The 16,650-nt window shown below is 35.9% G+C and overlaps 1 protein-coding gene across 1 annotated transcript in view; it reads left to right on the top strand.

Annotated features, from left to right (window-relative positions):
• WNT7A (Wnt family member 7A) overlaps positions 1-16,650 on the top strand; it is a 47,964-nt gene that overhangs the window by 22,843 nt on the left and 8,471 nt on the right. The window contains exon 3 of the mRNA XM_070933658.1: positions 3,413-3,684. Within this exon, the coding sequence (XP_070789759.1) occupies positions 3,413-3,684 (272 nt within the window). The remainder of the gene's footprint in view (positions 1-3,412; positions 3,685-16,650) is intronic.

Here is a 16,650-nt window from a genome sequence, read left to right on the forward strand (position 1 = left end):
AAAAACCAGTCAGAATTACAATGGTTGTTAAAGAGGGATGGATAAGATTTCAGCACTGGCTGAAATTCTTTTGAAAGGAGATGCAAATTAGGGACTAGGAAAGAGGCACTGAAATTGGGCAGATATGGGGAACATGAAACAAGAAGGGTTGGAAAAGGAACATATCTTACATCAAGAGTTTAGACATATTCAGTACAGTTGTGTCTGATTCTTGAAGACTGCCATTTTCTTGGCAAAGTTTTTCAATAGTGGTTTGCCATTGTCTCCTTCCTAGGGGCGAAAGAAAGTTTGGTGGCCTGAGGTCACCAAGCTGGCAACTTTGAGATTAGAAGTCACAGCCTCCTGGTTTCTAGCCTAATGTCTTAACCATTACACCAAGCATTCTCTCCCTCCCTCCCTTCCTCCCTCTATCTCTCTACACACACACACACACACACACACACACACACACACACACACACACATGAAATAATGTTAAAAAATAAATGAAAAAGTGTATAAATATCGCATAGGGAAGAAAACTGGCACATATGGCCTTTCAGAGATGAAGTTCAGGACATTGGTGGGAAGATTCCTGATTTTTATTAAGTGCCATCAAGTTGTGTTGACCATAACAACCATAAAGATAGACCTTCTTCAAATTGTACACAGACAGGCAAGAAAAATTAAGGATTCCTAGTTTTATTTTTAAAGGATCAATCTCCTTCTGAGCATTATGTTTTCCCAAATAGCACAATATTGATATTTATCTTTGTTGTTATGAATGAGTTAACATAAAACCTCATGTAAATGGTAAGATGTTCACCTTCTCCTAAATCATGTGCAAAGTCTGTGAAACATCCTCCTGAGATGAAATATGCCAATAAAAAAAGCATACATACAGCTTGTTCTCTTAGTCTAATCTAAATCATACTTAAATTATGCTTATGTCAGAGATACTCCTTGGATAGTTTTATGTTTCTTAGGAATTTAAGAAGTCTAAAAGCACAACATTCTTCTATCTACACATGCAATAAAAATAAAAAGGAATATGATAAACCCACAAAGGTTTCTCTTAACAGATTTTATTGATGTCAAGCTTGAATCTATTACAGTTTATCTGTGGCAAATAATAAGGAAACAAATATTCTCAGCAACCAAACCTTTTAGAGGCCAGAATTAATACATAGATCACCCATGGAGAACAATTCTGCTGAGAATAAAGAACATGAGATTGCCTTTTCCAATATGATCCCTTCCAGAGGTATAGGGATTGAAAGACCCAGACGATTTCAGCAATAGAGTGGTCAATGCCTGGAATGCTCTACCTGACTCCGTTGTTATGGAGCTTCAACCTTAAAGTGACTACTGTGGACTTCACATCATTCCTAAGAAGTCTGTAAAGGGGACATGCATAAGCGCACCAGTGTGCCTACCATCCCTGTCCTACTGTCCCCATTTATTTGTACTCATTTCATGTGCTCATGTCCATGTTTATACTTATACCTGTTATCTCATACATGTTTGACAAACTAACTAACTAACCAGTGGTGGGATTCAGCCAGTTCGCACCACTTCGGGAGAACCAGTTGTTAACTTTCTGAACAGTTTGTTGAACTGGTTGTTGGAAGAAATCATTAGGGCAGAGAACCGGTTGTTAAATTATTTGAATCCCACCACTGTAACTAACTAAATAAAATAAAATAAATTCCCAGCCCCTATGGAAGACCAAATTAACTCCATGGGATTTAGTTTCTCTCTCTCTCCTTAATTGGGCAAGGACAGGCAATCGCCTCTGATAACTGGCCTTTTTGCAGCCTGTTGTCTAAAAACACAGAGGAATAAGTCACCCATTCATAGAATTTGCAGAAGACTCCTCAGATTCTAAAACTCATGTGGAATTTAATGCAGTCTAAAAAGCAACTACATGCCATGTGTTTCATCAATGAAGGGCACCAGCTACCTTATTTTTTGGAGTATAAGACGCACCTTTCCCCCCAAAAAAATAGGGTGAAAATTTGGGTGCATCCTATACACCGAATGTAGCCCTGCCCAGCCTGAAAAAACCCTCTGAAACTTCCATTTGAGAGGCTGGAAAAAAAAAACCCTCTGAAATCTCCATTTGAAAGGATGAAAAAAAAAGCCTCTGAAACTTCCATTTGAGAGGCTGAAAGGCTGAAAAAAAAGCAAGGTGCAGAGCTTACAATCAATGAACCTGTTGCTAAAGTTCACTTCTGGGAACAGCTGATTGGGGGTATTCTGGCAGGCCGATCCACCCACCAATCAGCTTTTTTCTTATTTTCCTCTCCCAAAACTAAGGTCCCAGTGCGTCCCAGCACTGACAGGTGCGTCTTATATTCTGGTGCGTCTTATAGTCTGAAAAATATGGTAATTATAGTTAGCAATGCTGTAAATTATTTTATGACATATGATAGATACTAGAGCTTGTGTAGTTCAACAACTATTCAGAAAAAGTCCTTTGACTATAAGTACAGGTAGTCCTTGACTTACAGCAGTTCCTTTAGTGACCGTTCAAAGTTACAACAGCACTGAAAAAAGTGACTTATGACCGTTTTTCAAAGTTACCACTTTTGTAGCATTCCCATGATCATGTGATCAAAATTCAGATGCTAGGCAACCGGCTCATACATACGACAGTTGTAGCTTCTCAGGGTCATGTGATTACTTTTTGCAAAGTAATTGACAAGCAAAATCAATGGGGAAGCCAGATTCACTTAACAACCAGGTTACTAACTTATCAGCTGCAGTGATTCACTTAACAACCGTGGCAAGAAATATCATAAAATGGGGCAAAACTCACTCAATAAATTCTCACTTAATAACATACATTTTGGTCTCAATTGTGGTCATAAATTGAGGGAGTATCTGTACAATATGTATGCCATGTACTTTGAAGATGTCATTTTCCAATCGCTGTGTTTGTATCAGTTACTGCAAGTAACTGGTAAGTGTAATAAAGTTTGTGCTCCTGCATTTCTATTCCTATTATTATGCTGAGTCTAAACCTCCCTGTACATTATTAAGTCACATGGTGCAACATTTCTCTGATCTAAAGTGTTCCAGCTGAGTATTTAAAAACCTCATTGAACTACGGGTTGCAATCTGAAAAAAAAGCAACCTTGTTTTGTATTATGAAGTATTTACCAACTTGACATTTTTGGGAAATGCTAAAAATATGCTGTCTCTACTAAAGCATGATTCTTTGGGGTGTGTCTGAGCATCAACAAAAGAAGAGTGCTCGGATATGACAAGAAATGCTTATGGCTGCAAATTTAAAGCATGTCTAATAATACCCTTGCAGCCTTTTTGTTGCATAGACTTGCACACTGTGTTTTTATTGTTATCGCTGTTTTGCTCTTCTTCTTCCAAATACAGCCTATCTTTTTTCTGAGACATGTAATCCTTATTTCAGGTAGTAGAGAAGCAGCGTTCACCTATGCCATCATTGCTGCTGGAGTAGCCCATGCCATCACTGCTGCCTGCACTCAGGGGAATCTGAGCAATTGTGGTTGTGATAAGGAAAAGCAAGGACAGTACCACAAAGACGAAGGATGGAAATGGGGAGGCTGCTCTGCAGACATCCGATATGGAATAGGATTCTCCAAAGTGTTTGTGGATGCAAGGGAGATTAAGCAAAATGCAAGGACTCTCATGAATTTGCACAACAATGAGGCTGGGCGGAAGGTAGGAACCTTTGCTAAACTCCTAATGTGGCCGAGCAAATTATTTTGTATTATGTATGTGCATGTGCTATGAAGGTAATGTCGCTTCCCATTTAACAAGGACGTGAATTTGCATATCAATGGAACTGACTTTCAGGAAATTATTTGCACCAGGGTTGATGTATCACAATAATAAAGCAGAAAGCAACAAGAAGAAAAACGTATTCATAATGAAATAATATTTTGGCATTAATCATGTATGTAGCTCAGTGATCAGATCTTTTTCTTTACTCATGGTTTACTTATTACTCATGAAGTAATGAGTGGGTCATATGTGTAAGACGGTAAGATAAAAAGTTAGTACCAACCTATTGCTTTTAAATAATAATTCTGTTTGGGACAACTCAATGCAGGGAATAAATCTCATGGTTAGAATATACTTTTCTCATTCTGTATAAATAACTGTAAAACTGGCAAGATGGGACTGAAAAAATGATTATTGTATATCAAAAATAGTTTCTGTTTACAAATTAAGAATCCCCAGAATAATTTCATAATTTGATGTTTGATCAGAATGGTTCTTCAGAAATCTTTCATTTCTGTCACATGACCTGTTAGCAATAGCAATAGCATTTAGACTTATATTCCCCTTCACAGTGCTTTACAGCCCTCTTTAACAGAGTCATCATATTGTCTTCATTTTACTGACCTTGGAAGGATGGAAGGCTGAGTCAACTTTGAGCCAGTGAGGACTGAACTCCTGGCAGCGGGCTGAGTTAGCCTGCAATTCTGCATTCTAACCACTGCGACATCATAGCTCCTATTTTTTGGAAGCATGGCAGCAATGTCTCCCCCTCCCCCCAAGATATAGCTATGGGAACATCCACCTGGTCTCTGTTACCACACACAAGGCTTAGGTTTTGTTAAACAGTGATTTTGATGATAACTATTTCTGCTTAACAGATTTTGAACATAGCACTTTGGGGACATCCTAGGAAACTGAAAGACCTTTATTTAGGTCTTTGTATCATCTTTACCATTTGATATTATTTCTGTGATGTTTTTCTTCCCTTATCTGGGAAAGATATCAAACTGAATGAAAATGGCCTGTGTACTTCTAAAGTGTAACATGGAATTAGGAGCTTCTTACACAACTTCAAAAATTAAAGCAAAGCACATAAACCAGGAAAAATACTGTTCACCTAATATGAATGCATTTCTTATACTATCAATAGCCACTGTTATGAGTGGGTATAATGGTTATTTTCATGGGCAGTAAGACTATCAATGACAATCAGTCATGATACCAATATATCACTTTTAGGAAATATGCTTCTCAATGTCAGTTGCTGAGAAAGTGAGGAATTACTGTAGATACAGTAGTGCTGTACAGAATAGAATAGAATAGAATAGAATAGAAGAATAGAATAGAATAGAATAGAATAGAATAGAATAGAATAGAATAGAATAGAATAGAATAGAATAGAATAGAATAGAACAGAACAGAACAGAACAGAATAGAATAGAATTTTTTATTGGCCAAGTGTGATTGGACACACAAGGAATTTGTCTTGGTGCATATGCTCTCAGTATCTACTTCCCACTGGCACCCCAGTAGGAAACTGGACATGTAGACAAGGCTTTTTTTTTTATCTACCTGCAATTTAAATGAAATGCAATTAGCAAAATTTATAATTTTTTGAATGCTATTTCCAACTGACCTTCCCATGTACATTTATTCTAAATGCATGTATATTGCATACCATGTAACATATGAGTTGCAATCTACTTTTGATCAAATAGAATGTAACCCATAAAATCTAATGTTATAAAATGCTTGGCCTTAAAATTCCATAGGACTTTTTCTTGTTATTTTTACTGCAACAGGCATAACAATATTTTCCCTTCAAAAACAATACAAAGGTTCCTCACAATAGAACAGAACTAATACTGTACTTAAATGTTAATGGGACAATGCTCCTATACAGTTATGTCTATGTAACAGCAGCCTAACCACAATGTGACTGAAATGACAAAATGTGCATTTTGACACCTCAGTACAAGCTCTGTCTTTCTATGCTTTTGTTATAACATAGTCAGCAAATATGTAAGGAATTTGTGTCACAATGTCACACTGCACATTTTGCCACCTTACTTCCCTTACAGACATCTTTTAGAGTGGCACAATTGTGTATGTGAGAACTGTTCATGCTGGGGAGCATATGTGTTTGAAACTGAATTCAAAGCATTGCGTAATCCTAATGTGTATAGTGAATCTTCACATGTTAAACATTTGTTGAATATCATGTGAACAGATGTAGCCTTTGCTGTATTAATGCAAATTTGAGTAGAGCATTGGAGTCCCAGATTGTTGGTAGAAAAATTCCAACGCCTTCTAATAATGGGATCAGATCATTGATAGAGAATACTCAAAGTTCTATTCACAGTATTGCATGGCCAATCCATTTTTATAGAATAGATTTTTTTATTGGCCAAGTGTGATTGGACACACAAGGAATTTGTCTTGGTGCATATGCTCTCAGTGTACATAAAAGAAAAGATATGTTCATAAAGAATCATAAGGTACAACACTTAATGGTAATCATAGGGTACAAATAAGCAATCAGGAAACAATATGAATATAAATTGTAAGGATACAAGCAACAAAATTACAGTCATACAGTCATAAGTGGAAGGAGATAGGTGGTGGGAACGATGAGAAGATTAATAGTAGTGCAGACTTAGTAAATAGTTTGACAGTGTTGAGGGAATTATTTGTTTAGCAGAGTGATGACATTCAAATATGTAGAGTGTAAAGCGAAAGTGGCTGGTAGATACTTTGCATTTAATACTAATAATGTGAGCATGACAACTTTCACTTTGTAGAAGGCATTATTAGGGAAAATTGCATGTGTACTGTCTTTGGCCCTATAATATTTCCTCCACAAATTTAAAGGCTGTTTAGTGGGCAGATACTTATATATTTGCCCAATGTGGAGCGATTGAATTGATTTTGGCGTTGTTAGCAATTTCTTGTTTCTATAATCCAGCACAAGACTGGTTAACATTATTAAGGAAATCCAGACAAGCTCATTTATGAAGATACTAATAACTTTGATGCTTATTTCTGCAATTTAAACGAAGGTTCACATAATATAAACATTGCTGAAATGGCATTTTTAAATGTAGAATTTACTTCATGGATAATAAAATATTTAGTATAAAAATCAGATCAAATTGCTATACCATTTGAGTCTTTTCAGAGTATTTGATTTGGAATATGATTTCATGCCAAATGACCATTTAGAGAGATCAAAAATAGTTACAGCATAGTAGCAGGTAAAAATATGGTGTAGTGAACACAACTAATCACAATAAAGCTCTCCTTAAATAGATTGGCTACAGAGCTTATCCAATCAGGATGCAGAATGACTCAGCAATATTCTTAAAACAACATAATACATTTACACAATACAAACATACAATGTTGGATTATATATTGCCTGGCCAACTAGTTAGGCAACGACCATTTCCTAACACTTTTGTTGTTGTTAAGGCATACCATAGTTATCACTGAGATTTGGAGAATTATTAGAATGCTCTACAATCAAATTCCATTAGTGCAGTTTTAATATAATTACATTAATCATTATTTGGTGGTGATTGTTAATTAGTGATTTCTGGTTCAGTACAATGCATAGTTTACTCATTTGAGGATGCTAGGATATCTTAACTCATTTGAGGATAATGATATCTTAACCAGCTCTTTCCTAATCCATTAGGAAAGAGCTGGTTAAGATAGTAAGGAGAAGAAAGTATTTGATGAGCAGAGAAAGCCCAAGCAATTTTATATGAAGGTCATCATATGATACAATTCATTAGACTGTCTTCTTTTTCATGTTGTGTTTTAATTAGTGCTGTTTGGAAAATTCTCTCTCTCTCTCTCTCTCTCTCTCTCTCCCCCCCGCCACCTTATTTCAATTGGATAGATAATCTAGTTTGAATATTTGATGAAATATCATCAGTTGATGTTAGGTTCATCTGATTATTTGATTACAAGCATAATAGTGGAAGGGAATATGTGAGGAATACTCTGTATTTCATGGTCAATGGTTTCTCAGGAAATATCCTTTCAGAGTTCTTTTCTTGTTACATTCCAGTAAGAGCAATATTAATAACTACAACATTTAATCAATGTCAATTATGCCATCTATTCCTTTATTGTGTATAGTAAAATAATCTAAGAAGAACTTTATCAGATCAGTTCAAAAAAGTTGTTGTGTTTAATCCTAGTTTAGTGCCCACTAGTTGTCATTATAAAACTTCAAGAGGGATACGAAGGCATACAGTATCTTGTTCTTTGCCAATTATTCAGAGCTATTCACTGATTTTTGTAGTATAATGAAGAACTATGGTTGATCATGATCTATCAATATTCAGCTTCATTGAAGGATGTTATACATTAGCCTCTTGGCTTCAACAATCTGAACCTCAACAGAATTAACTACTCACCTAAAAGCCAGAAATCAATTAAATTAAACATGAATCCAGCCAGGTAATGTTGATCCTGTACAAAAAAAGTATTATGGATAGGGCCCTTTTAAAGATCTATGATCATTATCACAATTAACTTTCTTTCCTGTATAACGATCCTGCATCTGGTATATAATGTGGTGTGTAATCTAAACACAACTCATTGTCAGTATTGATAAACAGAGAATCTGAGCAGGTGATACTGGAATTTTAAAAATACAATGTAATTTGTTAAACACACCTACCTTGCAATAAGTCCTATCTTTTTGTAGAAAAGAATAATATTTTTTTAAATATTAAAAAAATTAAACCATCTGTAGACATATTCCCGGCTAAAGTAACATGAGCTGCTATTGATTAGCTTGGCCATGGTAGCTTTGATACGGTCATCAGGTTTGGGTTTTATTGATGTTCCCATCCTCTGTATTCTCTTGGTTGCCAATATGGGTTAAACTGTGAATCTTAAATTTGAGCCATAGGACACACCCATAACTTTTCATCAAGTATAGTTTTGTGCAATTCAGTAAATATTTCCCATGTCCTTGCTGTCTTGTACATTTACTATATAATATGCTTAAATTGTTAAAACTGAAGTATTCACCAACATAACAGTTATCATTTTGAATATTTTTCTAGGTCTCAGAAGGAGATTTTTGAATAGTTCTGCATGTTGCCTCATTTTGGCCCCTGGCACCTTAGTTACTGTGGCAATAAAGCAGCAAGTTGTGAGCTAAATCAGTTCCAGTGCAGATCTCTGCCACAAGGTGGCTGCCTGAAAATCACTTTGTGGTTAAGAAAAGCCTTGGCTTTTATCAAAGTCAACTTCCTTTTTAATCAAGGTCTTGTGAGAATATAGCAGAAGAAGTGTATTATTTAATGGATGCACTAGACAAAACAGAAGAGTATTTTCAAGCAGGAATTTTACAGAATAAGAGCGCATGTAAGAAAGAACAACGCTTTTTCAAGGAAAAACATTTGATTACAACTCTAAAGAAAGTATACTCTTTCTCTCGCTTGTTTTCTCTCTTGTGACCTTGAAATTCAATGAATGGAATTTTGCATCAGCATTACATCATATTACACATAACGCCACATTATGAGTCATTGTGATAAATTACGACCCAGGCTGCATTAGAAGACTCCTGTAACCAAGGGCTTATCAAGGTGGCTTTTTATTTGATGTGCCTCTTCATTGCAGGACTTAGGTGAGCTGATTTAGTAATCCTATCATGTCGTGTGCTGGGAGCACTTTATATTTCCTTCAGCACTTGAATTGAAATCTGAGGCATCAAACAGTTGAAAGCGAATACAACAAAGAACAATGCAATGTGCAGTTATCAAAGATGAGGTCATAACTTACAATGGTACTACACGCAGAAGTACCAATTTATTCTAAAGGAGATAAAAAAGTTAAGAGCAATTGAACTACCCACATTTTTAAAAGTGTAATGTGGCAATGAACAATTCTGGATACTGGTAACTGAATTATAATGAGGTGGTTTCTCCATGTAGCTCAGGAGCATTCTTACTATTAGTGGCTTTCTAGGACTGAATTTGAATTCTTTACAGCCATGCCTAAAGGCCTGAGGGATTGAACCAGATACTCCTTCTGTGCACATGTTCTGCCCCAAAGCCACAGTTCTTCCCCTTGTATGTATATACATACAATCTGAGGGTGTTTTGTAAAATAGGTTATGTGAATCTAGACTCTAAAGAAATGGACCCAGGCTTTTATCATCTTTGACCACATAAACTTTAGTAGCAGAAGAATGAATTAATGAGGAAAGAAAAAGAAACCAGAAAATAAATTTAAAAGTTCAATACATGATCAAACTTTCAAGGAATCTCCTCACAGGCTGTTCAAATGATCAATGACTTATGCATTTACATGTTGCACTCCTAAATCTGAATAATGTTATTGGTTTCACAAATACCTAGCCTAGCTTTTTAAAAAATACCAATAAGCTTTTTCTTTCCTGTCATTGCAATATTGCAATACAACCAGGGTTCTCTGTGTGTGAACAACATCAAAATGGCAGATGCAACTGGACAATGGAATGCTCTGATCTTTTAATGGATGTATCATGCGTGTTAAACTGCATTTTAATATAATTGTCCTCCTCCATGGACACCCTGAATAGTATTGGTGATGTGAGTTTTTAATTGTCTTCTTACCCTTCTCTTTAGAGTCTTGCTTCTGATTTCTAACACAAATTGCTTGAGAGGGCTATAAGCTGCCATTTTAACCATGGAAAAAAGTAATTGTAAACAAGGAGTGGTTGAACAAAAGACATATGCTAACAAAGCATGGTCTCCATGCTAGCATAGGTTCATGGAGATAGTATCACAAAAGGAAACTTCCCTCCCCCACTCGTGATGTGCCAGTCTTAGTCTGGCCTTTAAGTCAGGTATCTTTGAAGAGAGAAAATCTGCTGTACTAGTATGGAAACCAAAAATATGTGCTGTAGCAGTCAGCTATCTCAAGTCATGCCAGCAGAAAAAGCTTTAAATGCCCTCATATGTTTGGAACGTTTGAAAATTGCCATAGACTCCAGGAAGTCTAGAAGAACATCCTCCTATTGAATAATTAAAAAAATGATGGAGGTTGCTCAGATACCTCTGGAATCAAGTGATATTATGGTATCAGCCACAAAGCCATCTAGGCCTTGAAGCTCAGGTGTTAATCATGCCATTTAAAAGCCATTTTCTGACTTTGCTGTTGTTTAACATTGCTGATCTTTGCTTTAAAGCCTTCAAGTGTTTGGCCATTATCCAACAGAGCGAGGTGTTTGTGTGTGGGAGAACTGCTTGTGCAGCTAGATGTTGATTTGAAATCTTCCATGCCGCCTTTTGTATTACTGAAGACACAAGCCTAAGGTTGAAGATGCTCTTGGGTGTAGTGTAGCTATTACTCTACTATGCATATACCTTTCGGACCTTTGGGATCTTAAAAGATGCTACACAAAGAAGGAATTCTAATGCTATGTTTTTTTTTTTTTATTGAAAAAGTTTTTCAAATACAAGTTTTTCCCCCTTTTCCTCCCTTCTTCCCTAACCCCCCCTCACCACCCATCCCCCCCTGTGACTTCTTCTTCACAACAATAAACTAATTCATAATTAATTACATAATATTTTACCATGACCTTACTCACTCCTCAAAATACTGACCCTTAGCATAGTATTCTTATAACTCCGCTTTTCTCCGCTTTTCACAATCTACCCTTTTTCTCCTCCCCCAAACTTATAAAATATTATTATTATTACAACAACATAACCTTTACTTTTATATATATTAATTTAACATTTCAAAGCAGCCTTCTCCAAATTTAACATTTATTCAGTTCTATCCAATTCTTCCTAATGCTATGTTTTTATTAAACAATCTAAAACTTACATGTATCCTTGCTTCCAATCAGTTTTATTTAAAAGCTAATCCCATTGATTACAGTAGAATTTGTTTCTAAGTGTGTATTGAGAAGGGATCTTTATGATGCAGAGATGGCAATCCAGGGTCCATAAGATAACTGTGGATCTATGATGCTCTTATAACGTATCTTCAGCTCCTATCATCGTGCTAATGACGCTTGATGGACTTGTTTGCTGCCAGAATTGGAACCAGGGTATATATATCAAGAGCTGGAACAGTTTTTCTTGGTTGTTTTAAATTCATTTTGAGAAATTTGAGGATAAAGAGTTATATAATCTTTTAATTTTTTTTTCATTTTCTTATATCACAACCTCTCCCATTATTGTGTCCTGCAGCTGGAAAGAGTATGAATTATAATACTTGTACATATTACAAAGGGCAGAAAAGTTTGCCATTTGTTTTTTCTGACTTTTAGCAATAGCAATAGCACTTAGACTTATATAGTGCTTCATAGTGCTTTTACAGTCCCCTCTAAGTGGTTTACAGAGTCAGCGTATTGCCCCCAAAACCTGGGTCCTCATTTATTTTTATTTTTTTTAATTTATTATTAAATTTATATACCGCCCTACTCCCGAAGGACTCAGGGCGGTGAACAGCCAAGAGATAAAATACATATAATACAAACGTTAAAAAACCATTTAAAAATACATTAAATACTTTGGCCCACAAACAAATTTAAAACACCCCAATTTATAAAACAAATTTAAAACAATTTAAAAGGGAGGTTAGGCCAGACCAGCCTGCTGGAATAAGAATGTTTTGAGGGCACAGCGGAAAGTGTGCAAATCCGGGATCCTCCGTATCTCCGGGGGGAGCTCGTTCCAGATGGCAGGTGCCCCCACAGAGAAGGATCTCCCCCTGGGGGCTGCCAGTCGACATTGTTTGGCCGACATTTTACCGACCTTGGAAGGATGGAAGCCTGAGTCAAGCTTAAACTGGTCAGGATTGAACTTCCTGGCAGTTGGCAGAATTAGCCTGCAATACTGCATGCTAACCACTGTGCCACCATTCACCGACTTTTACTACATCCTATTCTCTAATTAACTTCCATTAGAATTTTATTTCACTAGCTTGTCTATTTTGATCAAAAAAATGAATTTGAAACATTTGACTCTTCTTGACTCTTTTTTTCCTTTTGATAATAATGGTGAAATGACAGACAACAATTCTTCATGTCAAGTTTTATTCTTTTTTAGTCGTCAAAAGGATTAGCAATGAGGATTCAAAGGCAGCAAGACAGATTAGCATTGGTGGTGTTCAAAGATAAGGTTGGGAAAACATAGTTTTAATTGTAGAAAACAAGTTAAAGGCTAGTTTGAAGTTTGAAGATTAGTTAATAAAAGTGCTACATTTGAAAGCTTCCTAGAAAAGTTGCTATATAAGAATTGTATAGAGTTCTATATATTCATAGATACAAACATACATACTTAGAACCTGAATATTTATTTTGGAATGATATGAGACCAAATTCCTACTTAAAATATTTAACTTCCAGTTTCTACTTTATAGTTAAAAAAATAAAATATAATTTTATTTGTTCTATTTGATTTGGTTTGTCAAATTGATACTGATAAACAACTTAGAGGAATAGCGAACATTCTCACAATAAATTGTCAATTTATTCCCAGTGACATTTGTCTTCATCATCTCTTTGGAAAAGAGACTGTAGATGGAGCAGAGTCTAGTTTTTGGGATCCTTGTTGCTCTCTGAGGTTGGTTCCTTTCTTGCAGGACATTTCATTGCCCAACTACATGACATCATCAATTCTAGATGGAAGTTTGGTTTTCTCTCTGTTTATAGACAAGTGGCTTGCCCTGTCACTGTTGGTGTCAGTGTTTTTTTTTTTATTCTCTCAATTCAGCTATTTACTGTTTGTTTGTCTGAGTAGGTAATTCCTTGATTGGACTATTGTGGGTCCTTGAATCATAGAATCATAGCGTTAGCAGGGATCTTGGAAGTCTTCTAGTCCAACCCCTTGCTCAAGGCAGGAGTCCTTATATCATCCAGAACAAATGGTTGTCCAGTCTTTTCTTGAAAGCGTCCTACAGTAGAGCAGGGGTGAAATCCAGCAGGTTCTGGAGAATCAGTAGCGGAAATTTTGAGTAGTTCGGAGAACCGGCAAATACCACCTCTGGCTGGCTCCAGAGTGGGGATTTTGCAATATCCTTCCCCCAGGAGTGGGGAGGGAATGGTGATTTTGCAGTATCCTTCCCCTGCCACACCCTCTAAGCCATACCACGCCCACCATGCCACGCCCACAGAACCAGTAGTAAAAAAATTTGGATTTCATCACTGCAATGGAGTAACCAGAACTTTAGGAGGCAAGCTATTCCATTGATTAATTGTTCTCACTGTCAGCAAATTCTTCCTTATTTTGTGATTGGATCTCTCCCTCTGATGAGCTTTTGCTCATTGCATCTTGACCTACCCTCAGGTGGTATGGAAAATAAATTGATGCCTTCTTCCCTATGACAGCCCTTTAACTATTTTAAGATTCCTATCTTGTCTCCCCTAAGCTTTCCTTTTGTTAGGATAAACATACCTAGTTCTCTTAGCCATTCATTATACAATTTATATTCCAAATTTGTTACCATCTTTGTTGTTCTTCTTTGCACCTTGTTGGAAATCTGGGCAGCAGTAACCCAGAAAGCCTCTTAGAGTAGCTTGGAGCATGTAAGAAAGATATGACAGAGAAAGAAAAAAAATGGAAAAAGAAAGATGTTAATCTGAGTGTTTATCTGGTTAATCTAGATATTTATCTGGTATTTATCTGGGTATATGTTGCTGGACAGGATGTATTCTGTATTGTTTCCTTCTTAGCTTTTTTATTGTTTCTTTTGAATGGTGTGTAATTGTGTGTAAAGCAATAACACTAGACGAACAATTTAGCAGAAAACAATTCCCTAATCAAGGAACTACCAAGGAGAAAAACATCCCTTCACCAACACTGGCAAGGATAAACTAGTAAATATAAAGTATATAAACACTTAAACGGAGTGAACTTCACACTCACTAGTACTGTTTATGTTACCTAGTCAGATAAAAAAACATCTGCAAGCAAGCAACTAAGCCCAGAGTGTATTAAGAACTCCACTTTCTCAATTGTTATATTCTTTAATACAGTTTTGCCTCCAAATCTACACTAAATTGACTTGTTAGTGCTGGAGAAGACAAATAGGCAAACCCACTAATGGTCCAGATGCCTCATTTAATGCTCTCTTCCTTTCAGTAGGGATGGTGAATTCCTAGAATTTAAGGCAGGACTTCTGGATCAGCATAGAAAAGATAGAACTTGTGATGGGACTATTTTGAAGTGGTAACATATCCCAGGGATTTCTTTGCCTATACTACAAAAAAATCTAAGCAGGAGAAAAAAGTTAGAATACTGTTCACCAATACCTGCTTCTTCACCTGAGTAAACCACAACAGCCTACTTTAAAGATGCAAATGTCAAGCGACTAGGATTAAAACAGAGTGAAATAGCAGGGTAGACAGTGTATTGATCTCCTTCTCAGGTTCTTTTCCTCTCTTCTTCTCGAAGAGAAGACATGAAGCTGGGCAAATATTGGACTACAAGATATTAACACAAATCAGAAATTAAATGGATAAGAATTTGGTATTTGACATCCAGATGTTCATTCTGGTTGAATATTTGCACATTGGCATCTTATGGAACTCATATCCCCAAATAAGCTAACATCATACATTAATTTCTGCAGGACTTGGTACCTCCCACACCACTATAGTGTGGGGGTGAGCAAAAAGATTCATTATTGCTTTCTCCCACTCTGCAACAGATCAGTTTGGTGATGCTTAGTGTAAAAAGCCATACACATATTCTTCTGTAATTCTGCAGCTTTCTTACAAGTGGCATCTTTGTTTCTTGTCTTTTGCTTTCTGGTGCTTTGGAAAATAAGTTGACCTCTTTGTGGCAGTCCCTCAAATATGGGAGTACTGCTATCATGTCATTCCTAGTCCTTCTTTTCTCTAGACTAGCCATACTCAGTTCCTGTTCATATGTTTTAATTTCCAGGCTTTTAATCATCCTAGATGGAACCTTGTCATACTCAACTGCTTCCTTCCTTCCAGGTAGATGTAGTACCATTAAGAACATTGCACATGGTTTGTTAGCCAATTACAAATCCATCTGGTGGTGATGCTGTTTATAAGGAGAATTTAAACTTCACTCCAGTCATTTTCTGAATGAGGTCATTTCCCAGATGTTTTGTATTTGATCAACACCCTAAAAACATGTTGATCTGAAATAAAGTATTTTTCTGATATTTAGTTCAATCAATTAGTACAAGATTTTCTTCCAGTCTTCTCTAGTTCTTCCAGTCCAATCTTTTAAATACCCAATTAATGCAGCTTTTTCAGCAAAAATGAGTGTCCAGCCAGTAATAAATGTAGTTATTGGCCTTTTTCTAATCCAGCAAGTCAATTTTGTCAGTTCTGTTAATTTTGTCAGCTTTACCATCCATTCCTCCATTATAGATATTTCACAGTCTTTCCATTTTTATGCATATAATAATCTTGCAGCAGTCATTATATGTAAAAAAACCATATTCCATAACTCTTCTAGTTATCTATCCATTACTGTAGTCCCAACAAGAAGAGTTCTGGTTTCAATTGAATATTCAAAATATTTTAAAAATTCTTTGTATCTCTATATGAACCCAAAATTTTCTGACATTTTTGCAAGTTCACTAGGCAAAATAAAATGATCTTCTATGTTTTTTACATTTTCAATATAAATTTGAAGTACCTTTATCCATTCTAGATAATTTTTCTGGAGTTGTATAATAAAGGTCCATCATTTTACAAATATTCTCTTTTATATTATAATGTAAAATTCAGTCCGTTCAGTCAGACATTTTCCCATTTTATCATATTCTTTTACTTCATCTGTATGAAATTTCAACAAAAATGTATACATTTTAGCAATTATATGTTCTTTGTACGTAATTCAATTTCAAATTCTGTCTTGTGCTGTTATCTACCTTAAATCTTTCTCTTAACTGTGCCTA

This window comes from Pituophis catenifer, unplaced genomic scaffold (genome assembly GCF_029215685.1).
Source record: "Pituophis catenifer annectens isolate HBS135680 unplaced genomic scaffold, rPitCat1.0.hap2 SCAF_2, whole genome shotgun sequence".
NCBI lineage: Eukaryota > Metazoa > Chordata > Lepidosauria > Squamata > Colubridae > Pituophis > Pituophis catenifer.